This window comes from Scyliorhinus torazame, chromosome 17 (genome assembly GCF_047496885.1).
Source record: "Scyliorhinus torazame isolate Kashiwa2021f chromosome 17, sScyTor2.1, whole genome shotgun sequence".
NCBI lineage: Eukaryota > Metazoa > Chordata > Chondrichthyes > Carcharhiniformes > Scyliorhinidae > Scyliorhinus > Scyliorhinus torazame.
Window position 1 is genome coordinate 3,990,896 of NC_092723.1, and position 16,305 is coordinate 4,007,200.

The 16,305-nt window shown below is 46.1% G+C and overlaps 2 protein-coding genes across 2 annotated transcripts in view; one reads left to right on the forward strand and one right to left on the reverse strand.

The window, feature by feature from the left end:
- Window positions 1–16,305, reverse strand: part of LOC140393643 (uncharacterized) — a 411,041-nt gene that overhangs the window by 309,624 nt on the left and 85,112 nt on the right. The window lies entirely within an intron of this gene.
- The window catches only part of LOC140394535 (acidic mammalian chitinase-like), a 41,216-nt gene that overhangs the window by 9,621 nt on the left and 15,290 nt on the right, over window positions 1–16,305 (forward strand). Inside the window, exons 4-9 of the mRNA XM_072481900.1 lie at window positions 2,247–2,303; window positions 2,778–2,928; window positions 8,515–8,639; window positions 10,648–10,774; window positions 10,892–11,074; window positions 13,881–13,997. Coding sequence (XP_072338001.1) covers window positions 2,247–2,303; window positions 2,778–2,928; window positions 8,515–8,639; window positions 10,648–10,774; window positions 10,892–11,074; window positions 13,881–13,997 — 760 coding nt within the window. The remainder of the gene's footprint in view (window positions 1–2,246; window positions 2,304–2,777; window positions 2,929–8,514; window positions 8,640–10,647; window positions 10,775–10,891; window positions 11,075–13,880; window positions 13,998–16,305) is intronic.

A 16,305-nucleotide genomic window follows, 5' to 3' on the forward strand; every position in this document is an offset into this window, starting at 1 on the left:
GAATGTGGCAACTAGGGGCTTTTCACAGTAACTTCATGGAAGCCTACTTGTGACAATAAGCGATTTTCATTTCATTTCATTTAATTTCACTACGAGCTTCATCTTCCTGTTTCTGCTTAAAGCCAGATCCAAACTACATGCTCTGCCCTCCACCATGGGTAGGACAAGGATGTCGACCCCAGCCACACCTGATTGACTGCGTGATTACCTTGCTCATCAAATCCTTGAGTGAGGTTTGAATCTGGATATTTTTGGCACAAAGGCACTGTTCACTGCCCCACAAAACCTTCTCCTGCCAGCTTCTCAAGCGCAATTAGGGATTACCAATAAGTGCTGACCTTTCCAGTGACATCCACACCCCATATTTAAAATCCTGAGGGCGCTGGACAGAGTTGATTTGATTTGGAGAAATTATTCCCACTCATAAAAGAATCAAGGGCACAGATTTGAAGTGATTTACAAAAGAAGAAAATGTGATGTGAAAAATAATGTTTTCACACAGTGACTGTCCTGGCTTAGAATTCACGGCCTGGAAGTGCGGTGGAGGGAAGTTCAATCGAGGCATTCAGGAGAATATAAATAATGTGCAGGGGTAGGAGGAAAAGACAAGGGAACGGCACTAAGTCATGATACTCGTTTGGAGAGCCGGTGTAGACACGATGGGCCGAATGACCTCCTTCAGTACTGTAACAATTCTGTGATGAAGAGATCGTCAGTGGGACATTTCCGCTTGGACCTACCTCCAGTCCCCAGTGTCACACCATGCTCTGCACTGAGGGATTGTGGTGAACCATGTATTATATTGTACTTACTGTTCTTATTATTTGTTACATGTCTGGGTTTGTCCCTGCTGACTCCGCCCCTCGGGCTCAAGGATAAAGGTAGCTAACCTCTAACCCTGCCCTCATTCTGGGACCGGCTGCCAGCAGGTCTCTTTTAGCTGATTAAAGCCACAGTTTACTCTTCCGACTCTCGTCTGTCGTCATTGATGGTACATCAATTTAATCAGCTAAAATTTTAAGATGGATCCATCGCTCAAGCCTGATCGCCTGGAGCTGGACCCCCAAGCAGCCAACGCCACGTTTGAATACTGGCTAAGCTGCTTCGAATCTTACATTGATTCCTCCGCCGCCGCCGTCGCTGAGACCCACAAGCTGCGAGTCCTCAACTCCCGGGTAATCAGAGATGCTACCTCGTACGAGGATGCGATAACGCTGTTGAAGGGGCAGTATGTTAAGGAAGTCAACGAGGTGTACGCTAGGCATCTCCTTGCCGTGAGGCGACAGCTGAATTTTTGCGCGCCTTGCGGGTACTCGGCCGGAACTGCAGTTGTAAGACGGTATCGGCTGTCAAGCACACCGAATTGCTGATCCGGGACGCCTATGTCGCAGGCATAAAATCTAATTACATCCGCCAGCGCCTACTAGAAGCGACCTCCAAGACACAGTACAACTCTCGGACTCGTTGGAAGTGGCCTTCCATAACATGGACACCAACACCTCCGACCAATCGGCACCCTCGTGGGCGCCACCATCATCCAGGGGTGCCGCAAGCCTGTGCCGCGCAGTGACCCGCCAACTCCGGAGGCCCGAAATGTTACTTCTGTGGCCAGGGTAAGCACCCCAGACAATGCTGCCCAGCGAGGAGCGCGATCTGCAACGGGTGCGGAAAGAAGGGCCACTTCTCTAAAGTCTGCCAGGCCCGACCTGTTTCTAAACCCAGCAGCGCTGCGTGTAGCCCGCGGGGACTGCCCCCATCTTCCACGTCACCCGCCACGTGTAACCCGTGGGGGCCCCCATCTTCCACGTCACCCGCCACATGCGACCCGTGGGCGCTGCCATCTTGGAATCACCCTGCTGCCTCCCGGAACCCCTGCTCACCAGATCGTACGCTGGCCTCCGCTACCCTCGATCAGTCCACCCACCTTCCAAAGCTCGCCTCCATCACCCTCGACCAATCTCGACCTCATCACCTCACTAAAGCATTGACCACATCAAAGAGAGGTAAGTGCATTGCAATGAGCCGTGGCTGGGAACCCCAGTGTGTGTGTGGGAGGGAGGGAGTGTCGGAGCGTTGCGCTGGGATCGGCGACCGATTCTCCATCCCAACGGGAAACACTTCGGGCATCGCAGGTTGGAGAATCAGCCATAGTACAATAATGATTTTCAGCAGATGGTGTTGTGTTAATAAATGCATTTAATTATTTTTCTTACTCTGAAAGAACAATTTTTTTATTCTGACAACAGAAATGGAAACCTTAAGACACTCCTGTCCATTGGAGGCTCAAAATTTGGAGGTCAGAAGTAAGATGACAATATTTTATTATATTTTATTATAGTGTTGGGAAAAATGTGCTTCTTTTCCTGTTGTTCATAATATCAACTTATCTCAGGTCAAAGAGATAGATTTGGAAATGATTACTCTGCAGTTTTTGCTACGTATGTAGATTGTCTATCAATGAGCATACTGCGATTAGCTTCAGCTGTGTGCAAAATATAATTAAAACAAAATTTGCCAGCAGAAATCGAAAAGGGAAGATTGCATCATTTTTACAAAGGCTAAAATTGTGTTAATTGACCCAATGAAGATTGATTCAACTGATTGTCGAGAGCAGCAACAAGAAACACCATATCCTAATGATATTTTAGTAAATTATAATTGGTTTCCTTGTACATTCTGAAATGATAAAAGATTCAAAGATTTTAAAGTTTCAGACGGTAAATGCGGAATTTAAAATACTGCAGTTCTGACTTCATTAACATTCTCCTCTCCTTTAGATTCACCGCTATGGCTTCCACATCAAAAACTCGCCAAATATTCATAACGTCTGTGATTAGCTTCCTGCGTGGCTATGGGTTTGATGGTTTGGATATTGACTGGGAATTTCCTGGGACAGTAGGCAGAAAATACTTCACCGTTTTGGCAAAGGTAGGAGAAAATGGACTTAACAGGATGCTTAATCTCTTGGATAAATTAAAGCATCTTTCGATCCTATTTGTAAATTCAAGATTTTGATCAATGTCTTCGCCAAGGACAAACGGAACATAGGAACAGTGATGGGACATTGAACATGGGAACAGTGATGGGACATTGAACATGGGAACAGTGGTGGGACAATGAACATGGGAACAGTGACTGAACATGGGAACAGTGACGGGACATTGAACATAGGAACAGTGATGGGACATTGAACATGGGAATAGTGACGGGACATTGAACATGGGAACAGTGACGGGTCATTCAACATCGGAACAGTGATGGGACATTGAACATGGGAATAGTGACGGGACATTGAACATGGGAACACTGACGGGTCATTAAACATAGGAACAGTGATGGGACATTGAACATAGGAACAGTGATGGTACATTGAACATGGGAACACTGATGGGACATTGAACATTGGAACAGTGACGGGACATTGAACATGGGAACAGTGACGGGACATCGAACATAGGAACAGTGACGGGACATTGAACATGGGAACACTGACGGGACATTGAACATAGGAACAGTGATCGGACATTGAACATGGGAATAGTGACAGGACAGGGAACATAGGACAGAGATGGGACATTGAACATAGGAACAGTGACGGGACATTGAACATTGGAACAGTGATGGGACATTGAACATGGGAATAGTGACGGGACATTGGACATAGGAATAGTGACAGGACAGGGAACATAGGAATAGTGACAGGACAGGGAACATAGGAATAGTGACAGGACAGGGAACATAGGAACAGTGATGGGACATTGAACATGGGAACAGTGATGGGACATTGAACATAGGAACAGTGATGGGACATTGAACATGGGAACAGTGATGAGACATTGAACATGGGAATAGTGTTGGGATATCGAACATAGGAACAGTGATGGGACATTGAACATGGGAACAGTGATAGGACATTGAACATGGGAACAGCGATGGGACATTGATCATAGGAACAGTAACAGGACATTGAACATGGGAATAGTGAGGGGACATTGAACATAGGAACAGTGACGGGACATTGAACATGGGAACAGTGATGGGACATTGAACATAGGAACAGTGGTGGGACAATGAACATGGGAACAGTGACAGGACATTGAACATAGGAACTGTGGTGGGACAATAAACATGGGAACAGTGACTGGACAATGAACATGGGAACAGTGACTGGACAATGAACATAGGAACAGTGACTGGACAATGAACATATGAATAGTGATGGGACACGGAATATAGGAACAGTGACGGGACAGTGACCATAGGAACAGTGATGGGACATTGAACATGGGAATAGTGATGGGACATTGAACATGGGAACAGTGACGGGACATTGAACATAGGAACAGTGATGGGACATTGAACATGGGAACAGTGATGAGACATTGAACATGGGAACAGTGACGGGACATTGAACATAGGAACAGTGGTGGGACATTGAACATGGGAATAGTGACAGGACATTGAACATGGGAACAGTGACGGGACATTCAACATAGGAACAGTGATGGGACATTGAACATGGGAATAGTGACAGGACATTGAACATGGGAACACTGACGGGTCATTGAACATAGGAACAGTGACGGGACATTGAACATGGGAACAGTGACGGGACATTGAACATAGGAACAGTGATGGGACATTGAACATGGGAATAGTGACGGGACATTGGACATAGGAATAGTGACAGGACAGGGAACATTGGACAGTGACGGGACATTGAACATTGGAACAGTGATGGGACATTGAACATGGGAATAGTGACAGGACATTGGACATAGGAATAGTGACAGGACAGGGAACATAGGAATAGTGACAGGACAGGGAACATAGGAACAGTGTTGGGACATTGAACATGGGAACAGTGATGGGACATTGAACATAGGAACAGTGATGGGACATTGAACATGGGAACAGTGATGAGACATTGAACATGGGAATAGTGACGGGATATCGAACATAGGAACAGTGATGGGACATTGAAAATGGGAACAGTGATAGGACATTGATCATAGGAACAGTAACAGGACATTGAACATGGGAATAGTGAGGGAAAATTGAACATAGGAACAGTGACGGGACATTGAACATGGGAACAGTGACGGGACATTGAACATAGGAACAGTGACGAGACATTGAACATGGGAACAGTAATGGGACATTGAACATAGGAACAGTGATGGGACATTGAGCATAGGAACAGTGATGGGATATTGAACACAGGAACAGTGATGGAACATTGAACATGGGAACAGTGACGGGACATTAATCATAGGAACAGTAACAGGACATTGAACATGGGAATAGTGACGGGACATTGAACACGGATACAGGAACAGGACATTGAACATGGGAACAGCGACGGGACATTGAACATAGGAACAGTGATGGGACATTGAACATGGGAATAGTGACGGGACATTGAACATGGGAACAGTGACGGGACATTCAACATAGGAACAGTGATGGGACATTGAACATGGGAATAGTGACGGGACATTGAACATGGGAACACTGACGGGTCATTAAACAGAGGAACAGTGATGGGACATTGAACATAGGAACAGTGATGGTACATTGAACATGGGAACACTGATGGGACATTGAACATTGGAACAGTGACGGGACATTGAACATGGGAACAGTGACGGGACATCGAACATAGGAACAGTGACGGGACATTGAACATGGGAACACTGACGGGACATTGAACATAGGAACAGTGATCGGACATTGAACATGGGAATAGTGACAGGACAGGGAACATAGGACAGTGATGGGACATTGAACATAGGAACAGTGACGGGACATTGAACATTGGAACAGTGATGGGACATTGAACATGGGAATAGTGACGGGACATTGGACATAGGAATAGTGACAGGACAGGGAACATAGGAATAGTGACAGGACAGGGAACATAGGAATAGTGACAGGACAGGGAACATAGGAACAGTGATGGGACATTGAACATGGGAACAGTGATGGGACATTGAACATGGGAACAGTGATAGGACATTGAACATGGGAACAGCGATGGGACATTGATCATAGGAACAGTAACAGGACATTGAACATGGGAATCGTGAGGGGACATTGAACATAGGAACAGTGACGGGACATTGAACATGGGAACAGTGACGGGACATTCAACATAGGAACAGTGGTGGGACAATGAACATGGGAACAGTGACAGGACATTGAACATAGGAACTGTGGTGGGACAGTGAACATGGGAACAGTGACTGGACAATGAACATATGAATAGTGATGAGACATTGAACATGGGAACAGTGACGGGACATTGAACATAGGAACAGTGATGGGACATTGAACATGGGAATAGTGACGGGACATTGAACATGGGAATAGTGACGGGACATTGAACATGGGAACAGTGACGGGACATTGAACATAGGAACAGTGGTGGGACAATGAACATGGGAACAGTGACAGGACATTGAACATAGGAACTGTGGTGGGACAGTGAACATGGGAACAGTGACTGGACAATGAACATATGAATAGTGATGAGACATTGAACATGGGAACAGTGACGGGACATTGAACATAGGAACAGTGATGGGACATTGAACATGGGAATAGTGACGGGACATTGAACATGGGAACAGTGAAGGGACATTCAACGTAGGAACAGTGATGGGACATTGAACATGGGAATAGTGACGGGACATTGAACATGGGAACACTGACGGGTCATTAAACATAGGAACAGTGATGGGACATTGAACATAGGAACAGTGATGGTACATTGAACATGGGAACACTGATGGGACATTGAACATTGGAACAGTGACGGGACATTGAACATGGGAACAGTGACGGGACATTGAACATAGGAACAGTGACGGGACATTGAACATGGGAACACTGACGGGACATTGAACATAGGAACAGTGATGGGACATTGAACATGGGAATAGTGACGGGACATTGGACATAGGAATAGTGACAGGACAGGGAACATTGGACAGTGATGGGACATTGAACATAGGAACAGTGACGGGACATTGAACATTGGAACAGTGATGGGACATTGAACATGGGAATAGTGACGGGACATTGAACATGGGAACAGTGACGGGACATTGAACATTGGAACAGTGATGGGACATTGAACATGGGAATAGTGATGGGACATTGGACATAGGAATAGTGACAGGACAGGGAACATAGGAATAGTGACAGGACAGGGAACATAGGAACAGTGATGGGACATTGAACATGGGAACATTGATGGGACATTGAACATAGGAACAGTGATGGGACATTGAACATGGGAACAGTGATGAGACATTGAACATGGGAATAGTGACGGGATATCGAACATAGTAACAGTGATGGGACATTGAAAATGGGAACAGTGATAGGACATTGAACATGGGAACAGTGATGGGACATTGATCATAGGAACAGTAACAGGACATTGAACATGGGAATAGTGAGGGGACATTGAACATAGGAACAGTGACGGGACATTGAACATGGGAACAGTGACGGGACATTGAACATAGGAACAGTGCCGAGACATTGAACATGGGAACAGTAATGGGGCATTGAACATAGGAACAGTGATGGGACATTGAGCATAGGAACAGTGATGAGACATTGAACATGGGAACAGTAATGGGACATTGACAATAGGAACAGTGATGGGACATTGAACATGGGAACAGTGACGGGACATTAATCATAGGAACAGTAACAGGACATTGAACATGGGAATAGTGACGGCACATTGAACACGGATACAGGAACAGGACATTGAACATGGGAAAAGTGACGGGACATTGAACATAGGAGCAGCGAAGGGAGTTTGAACATAGGAACAGCGACAGGACATTGAACATGGGAATAGTGACGGGACATTGAACATGGGAACAGTGACGGGACATTGAACATGGGAACAGTGAAGGGACATTGAACATAGGAACAGTGACGGGACATTGAACATGGGAACAGTGAAGGGACATTGAACATAGGAACAGTGGCGGGACATTGAACATAGGACAGTGATGGGACATTGAACATGGGAACAGTGACGGGACATTGAACATAGGAACAGTGATGGGACATTGAACATGGGAATAGTGACGGGACATTGAGCTGTTAGCCTGTGTCACCATTTAATGAGATGATGGCTGATGTGAAACCGAACCAACTGAGAGAGACAGTTTTAAAGGACAGTTTCACAGGATTTGTGAAACATGAAAATAGAATATTTAAATATGAAATATATGAATTTACACAATGAAAGTAATTGGATAGAATCCTCATTAATCACTTTCCTGGCGACTGTGCAGTAAGAGCTGGCAATCTGGCCTCCGTTTAAACCTGGTCCTACCTATGACTTTACCCTTAGATTAGATACAATATTGTGTGACACTTGGTCATGGTTACGTTATATGAAACTGGACAATTCTTTAGTCTGTGTTTGAGAACCCTCCATTTGGTGAGGATCTGTCAATAAGAGAAACGTTATTAATTCTCTAGGAAATGCTGGCTGCCTTTGAAGCTGAGGCGAAAAGCTCAGGACGATCCCGACTGCTGATCTCAGCTGCAGTTTCTGCTGCACCGGGTTACATTAATATGCGGTACGAGGTTGCTCAGCTTGGACAGTAAGTACCATGCTAGTTACACAGGACTCTCTGTGCAGATAATTGTTTTGTGTTCCCTTGCTAGTTCAGCTAGTTTAACTAGTTAGCAGCTAAATCATTCAGACCTGCAAAGTCCTCCATTCAATCTCCAGTTGGCGTTGAGTTGACTGAATCCAGCCGAGGCAATGTTAGAGGTGCTAAGATTGTTCTTGGTATTTCCATTCTGTCCTGTAACCTCGAACACAAAGTGCAAGCATCGTGTCTTCATGTGAGGATAGAATTGAGCTCTGCTTCCAATCTCTACTCAGCTAACTGGTCTCAGTGTTCAGTGTCAAAGGTAGACATCAGTAATGATTCGTTTGTTGTGCATAGCCTGTTGAATTGTATTTTGCCAAAGAGATAGTGAATCGTTAAAAAAAAAACTTTTCGAACTCTGCTTGTTGTTAAAGCAAAGTGACAGAGAGGAAGGTGAATGCAGGGAGAGAGGAGAGAGAGGGACAGAGTGAAAGAACATAGAACATACAGTGCCGAAGGAGGCCATTCAGCCCATCAAGTCTGCACCGACCCACTTAAGCCCTCACATCCACCCTATCCCCGTAACCCAATAACCCCTCCTAACCGTTTTGGTCCCATACCAGCCTCCCTGAACAGGCGCCGGAATGTGGCGACTAGGGGCTTTTCACCGTAACTTCATTTGAAGCCTACTCGTGACAATAAGCGATTTTCATTTTTTCATTTCACTAAGGGCTATTTATCATGGCCAATCCACCTAACCTGCAAGTCTTCGGACTGTGGGAGGAAACCGGAGCACCCGGAGGAAACCCACGCAGACACGGAGAGAACGTGCAGACTCCGCACAGACAGCGACCCAGCCGTGATCAAGCCTGGGACCCTGGCGCAGTGAAGCTCCAGTGCTAACCACTGTGCTACTGTGCTGGGAGGGAGAGACAGGGTTCAGGGGAGATGATGAGAGAGAGAGGTTGAATTTATCTATGTGAGTTTAGCTTCTTGCAGTGTTTTGGGTTTGATAGTTTGGTTATAGGCTGGGAGCGTCGCAGTTATTCTGTATTCACAACTTCAGTAATGTTCAGAAAGTTGGACAAATGTGTCTTTTCTTCAATGAACAGTAAAGTATGAAAAGCAGAAGGTGAATAATAGAAGAAAGAAATTGAATGATGTGCCATCTTTCACTGCTTCAGTATTTCGGAGCTCTGTAGATACGGCTGCAGTGTCTGTAAACGCAGCAACCGACAAACTCCCACCAAATCCCCAGAAACAGCAATGAGAGCATCACCAGATGTACTGAGATTCTTTTTACCTGTTTTGATTGAGTGATAAATGCCATTCTGGAAACAAAGAATATCCTACTCTTTTGAAAAAGGACGATATTTCTAAGTTTTATAAGGATGATCCCATGCATTAAGGTTCACCCTCTTCAATCATCATGCCATGCTCAGGGAGTGCTGGACTGACGCTTTTCAGATGTGTGATGTCAAACTGAAGTCCTGTCATATCTCTTCATTCGATGTCAAAGACCCCATGGCATTTTTCAAGGAGAGTTTTCTCAGTGTTCTGGCTCCTAGTCTCAGTCATTTAACTCAATGCAGCAGTGACTGTGCATAGGGTTTCAATTTATAGGATCCCCACAGTGCTGAAGAGGGCCATTCGGCCCATTGAATCTACACTGACCCTCCGACAGAGCAACCGACCCAGGCCCACTCCCCTGCCCCATCCCTGCAACTCCATCTAATCTTTGGACACAAAGGGGCAATTTAATATGGCCAATGCACCTAACCTGAATATCTTGGGACTGTGGGAGGAAACCGGAGCACCCGGAGGAAACCCACGCAGACACGGGGAGAACGTGCAGACTCCGCACAGACAGTGACCCGAGGCCGGAATCAAACCCGGGTCCCTGGTGCTGTGAAGCAGCAATGCCTCTGCCACTCGGCATGCTCAATGGGTCTGCTAATTACCATTTATTTTAGGGAACAGGAGATCAGTCTAACTCAGTTCTTTTCTTATACAGAATTTTGGACTTTTTCAATGTGATGACCTACGATTTCTTTGGACCCTGGGACATTGCTACTGGCGAGAATAGCCCTCTTTATCCTCTCCCAAACAATCATCACTATACCAACCTTTACTTTAATGTGGTAAGTCTTCTTGAAATTAGAATCCAATAATATTTATTATTTCTAATGTGTGATCTGCTTTCAGCCAGATGGCTTGCAAAGGCCTTTGAGCACACGCTCTCATTTTTCATTCTGCAGGACTATGTAATGAAATTGTGGAACAAACAGGGGGCTCCCACAGAGAAATTGAACGTTGGCTTTGCTGCTTATGGCCATACCTTTATACTGGCCTCACCCAACACTGGGGTCGGAGCGTATACAGCCGGTGCTGGAGCAGCTGGGAAGTACACCAAACAGGCCGGAATCCTGGCCTATTATGAGGTATTGATACCAAGACAGCTTCTTCATTCCATAACATATTTCAAAATACTCACAAACCAACTATTGAATTCTAACCTCCAAAGAAAGTAAACGTTTGCTGTAAGAAATTATGTCAATCAGATTAACTTCCTCGGGCAGATTAAGTATCAGGTAAACAGGGAAACATGTCTTAGAAGTATGTGCTGACTACACTTCTGCAGTTTCAGTGATGACATTTTCCACAATGGCCCAGTGTTAAAATAGGCTGCCCATTCTGCCATCCTTCCTCAATGTAGAGATGCCGGCGTTGGACTGGGGTGAGCACAGTACGAAGTCTTACAACACCAGGTTAAAGTCCAACAGGTTTGTTTCGATGTCACTAGCTTTCGGAGCGCTGCTCCTTCCTCGGGTGAATCCTCACCTGATGAAGGAGCAGCGTTCCGAAAGCTAGTGACATCGAAACAAACCTGTTGGACTTTAACCTGGTGTTGTAAGACTTCGTACTATCCTTCCTCAAGACACCATCATTTGATCACCTGCCCCGTGTATGAAGATCCTGCTGCCTCTGCCAGCATCTCATCATATGACATTGCTCAGCTTAGCTACCAAAGGAGCAGAAATGTGCATCATTACACTCTGATGACAATACAATGCTATTTTACAGGTGAATATCTCTCAACTGAACTAGGCAGCAGAAAACATTCCGATGATTCACAACTATTTTATTGTGGGGACTACAGTTCAGTACACCCCCCCCCCCCCCCCCCCCCCCCCCCCAATTTACACTCTTTATTTCTGGATCCTCTCCTTGTCTCCAGAGCCATTTCCAACTGGGGAAAAACCCAGCTCTTATGTCGAAGCTTCAAAGGGCATCATCTGGTCCCAATTCACTCTTAAACTTGTCCTGGGTTACTCCCAACGGGACCCTTATTTGCCAATATTTTCAGATTTCCTTTCTTCAAAGAAGAAAAGAACAATTATATTTATGCAAAGTTATACAGATACAAATGCAGAACAGTAAATAAATAATTTCTGTTTCCCCGCTGTTGAATACTGAAAACATTCTTCTTCCAGACCTTCTGGCGAGTAATTGCTTGGAGTGAAACAATCCGATAATTGATGATTGGGATTCTCCATTGGTGGGACGCTCCGCTTCGTCGGCAGCGCACCCAAGCTCGTGGGTTCCCGTGGCCAGTTGCCGGAACCCATCCAGTTTCTACTAGTCCCACCTCCCCTAAAACCACTCCCAAAACCCCAGGAAACTGAAACCTTCCCCCTGACACCATCTCTTCAGCCACATATTCATCTGATACATCCTGCTATTTCTACTCTGACTAGTGCATGGCACTGGTAGTACTCCTAAGAACACTACCTTTGTGTTCTTACTTTTGAACCTTTCTTCCTAACTCCCTACATTCTACTTTTAGGACCTCATCTCTTTTTTTACGTATGTCATTGGTACCGATGTGTACCACAACCACTGGCTGTTCACCCTCCCCCTCCAGAAGTCCTGTAGCCGCCCTGGGCCATCCTTGTCCCTCGCACCAGGGAAGTAGCAAACCATTCTGGGGTCTCATTTATGGCCACAGAAAGGCCTGTCTATTCCCCTTACAATCCAATCCCCTATAACTATTGCATTCCCACACTTTTTACCCCTCCACTCTGCAGCAGAACCAACCGTGGTGCAACAAATTTGGCTGTTGCTGTTTTCCCTTCAGAGGCCATTCCCCGCAACAGTATCCAAAGTGGTATATCTGTTCTGCAGGGGAATGGGCATGGGAGATTCCTGCACTACCTGCTTAACTCTCTTGCTCTGTCTGGCAGTCACCCATTCCCTTTCTGCCTGTGGAGTCTGTGGTGTGACCACCTCTCTACACGTGCTATCCACAATACTCCTCTCCACTGAAACTCTACAGTGTCTCCAGCCACCACTCCAGCTCCAAAACCCGGGAAACTTCCTGCCCACAAATTGGTCCCGGCACGAGAAATATTCCCGACTTCCCACGTGGAGCAGGAGGAACACACCGTGGCTTTGAGCTCTCACGACATGACCCACTCCCTTAACTTAAATCTTTTGGAAGATACTTAAAAAATCAAATAATGTCAATTACTTTTGCACCCTTCTTCCCTGGTTCTCTACAGAATATAGCCCTTACAAACTATAGACAACAAAGTATATCCCTGACAAACTGTAAGTGATAAAAGTAGTCAATACTTACCCGACCGTACTCACCCAGCCGACCGTACTCACCCAGTCAGCCTTTACCATTTGTTCTGCGTCACTTTGAATCCTGGTGTCACCTCGGAAGCTCCAGAATCTAAGCTAACACTCCACTCAGACTCGCTCTTTCTAGCGCTCCTTTATCCTCCCACATCCGTTCTTCATGTAATGTATTATTGTCCTCAAGTAGGAAGCAGGTCGTGCTTTCATATTCTTTGGCCTGGATTCTCCGATTCTGGAGCTATGTCCCTACGTCGGTGTGGGAACGGTGGCGTTTTATGCCAGAAAAACTCGCAAAATGGCCACCGATTGCCCATTTTGCTGGGGTCCAGCAGGGCGGCAGCGTAGAGCACCTGGCTCGAGCTGCTGATATGCCCCGAAGAACTGCTGGTCTGTGGCTGCACATGTGAAAAATATTAGTTAACGTTTGCTATTTGGGAATAAAAATATTGTTTCAACAGCAAAAAAAGGGAAAATGATAGCTGAATAAATCATTAAAGAAAAGTGAAGTGAGAATCGTTCTCCGTGTACATTGGGAGCGTTGTAAACCACTGATCATTTGTGGCCACTGATAATTTGGAGACTAATGTCTCACTCTTCTTACAGATCTGCTCATTTTTGAAAGGCGGCACTTCGAAATGGGATGCTCCACAGGTGGTCCCATACGCTTATAAAGGGAAGGAATGGGTTGGATATGACAACGTGAAAAGCTTTGCAGCCAAGGTAACTTCGATGTTTGATGGTGGTTTTGTGCAGTATTTATTATGATACACAGCTAGATTGGCACAATCAGCGTTAGAATCTTGTTGGTATATCGATCAATTGAGTATCTGCAACATTACACCATTACACACACCGTTGCTGGAACATCTATTCTTGATGAGACATCTGGGGCGGGATTCTCCGTCGGTGGGATCCTCCGTTTCGCTGGCCGTGCACTCACGCCCGGGGATTTCCCGTCGGCGTGGGGGTGCCCACAATGAGAAACCCCATTGGCCGGCTGTCAGGACGGAGAATCCGGCTGCCGGCGGAACGCGCCGGAAAATGGGGCTGCGGGATGGAGAATCCCGCCCCTTGTTTGATGCGTTTTAACCATTATTTTTATTTCTGATTGAGTCTCTTATGCAAGAGGGTTGGGAGAAGCTTATATTTGTGTCAACTCACTGATTTGTAGCCAAGATACCGTCGATGACAGAAACACAGACATTTTCTGAAAATACTCACTCATCGTCCCTGACACAGCAATAGCAGCGTTATTTGGAAAGTCGATTTTAAAGTCATTACAATATTCACTCAATATTTCCATGTCTCCTGGTCAACGACCGAAGTCAAATTAAATAGTTTTCATGCAAAGCGAGCAGAAGGTCTTTGAGCAATTTTAGAAGTCACTTTTAGTATTCAGTTAGGTAGGCTGGGGTTGTCTGATTTTTTTGACAGTGTTGCCTCGGGTGGGAAAGTGGAGTGCTTCCCGCCCGCCAACCGTCTTACCCAGTCTCCCCACTGAATTTTCAAACACCACCAAAAACCTGGAAGGGGCGTCTCCCACGACATCATTCTGGTGGGCAGTTTCCAACTGAGCCCACGCAAATTTACAAAATCAAAATCAAAAAACGAATGCCTCTCGGAACCTCCCACAGGGAACTCTCCACCCCCCTATGTAAGCCTGACACACCACCACCACGGAACCCCTCCCCCTCCCAAAATGGATATGGAAAACCCCTCACCATGCAACCCCTCCCCTCACAGAAACAACCCCTTTGGCAGTGCCAGGGGCAGTACCAGCAGGCAGGGCCAGAGAGCAGGAAGTTGTGCCTTAAGTTGAGAGTTCTGGGTGTGCTAGTGCATGAGTCGCAGAAAGTTGGTGTGCAGGTGCAACAGGTGATTAAGAAGGCAAATGGAATTTTGTCCTTCATTGCTAGAGGGATGGAGTTCAAGACTAGGGAGGTTCTGCTGCAATTGTATAAGGTGTTAGTGAGGCCACACCTGGAGTATTGTGTTCAGTTTTGGTCTCCTTACTTGAGAAAGGACGTACTGGCACTGGAGGGTGTGCAGAGGAGGTTCACTAGGTTAATTCCAGAGCTGAAGGGGTTGGATTACGAGGAGAGGTTGAGTAGACTGGGACTGTACTCGTTGGAATTTAGAAGGATGAGGGGGGATCTTATAGAAACATATAAGATTATGAAGGGAATAGATAGGATAGATGCGGGCAGGTTGTTTCCACTGGCGGGTGAAAGCAGAACTAGGGGGCATAGCCTCAAAATAAGGGGAAGTAGATTTAGGACTGAGTTTAGGAGGAACTTCTTCACCCAAAGGGTTGTGAATCTATGGAATTCCTTGCCCAGTGAAGCAGTAGAGGCTCCTTCATTAAATGTTTTTAAGATAAAGATAGATAGTTTTTTGAAGAATAAAGGGATTACGGGTTATGGTGTTCGGGCCGGAAAATGGAGCTGAGTCCACAAAAGATCAGCCATGATCTCATTGAATGGCGGAGCAGGCTCGAGGGGCCAGATAGCCTACTCCTGCTCCTAGTTCTTATGTTCTTATGTTCTTATGTTCTTAAGCATTGCTCGGCTACTGCAAGGGCATGACCCTCCCCCACTGGGTCTGGTTTTCAGCTACACATCATGGGGCACTTGCCATGATTCACATTGGCGTAAATACACAATTTAATATCGGGGGACACCCATATCTCCATGTAAATGGAGGTCCCGACTTTTACAGTCGGGATTCCTGCTGTGTCATTGGTGGGAGGGGGAGGGGGGCAGAGACTGGTGGGAGGGGGAGGGGGGCAGAGACAATCAAACGAGGAAATCCCGCTGGCGGAGTAGCTGTTTTGGGACTTCCGCTCAATTCTCCGCTGCTATTGCCGTCCCCGGAAACGAGAGCAGAAAGTCCCGACCGTATGAAATATTCGCAGAATCACAGAATTGTGACGACCATTTCGCCCACTGTGCCTGCGACGGTGCACCGAATGTACAATTCACCTGGTGCCATCTCCCTCCATCACCCTCAGGCAGTGCATTGCACAGCC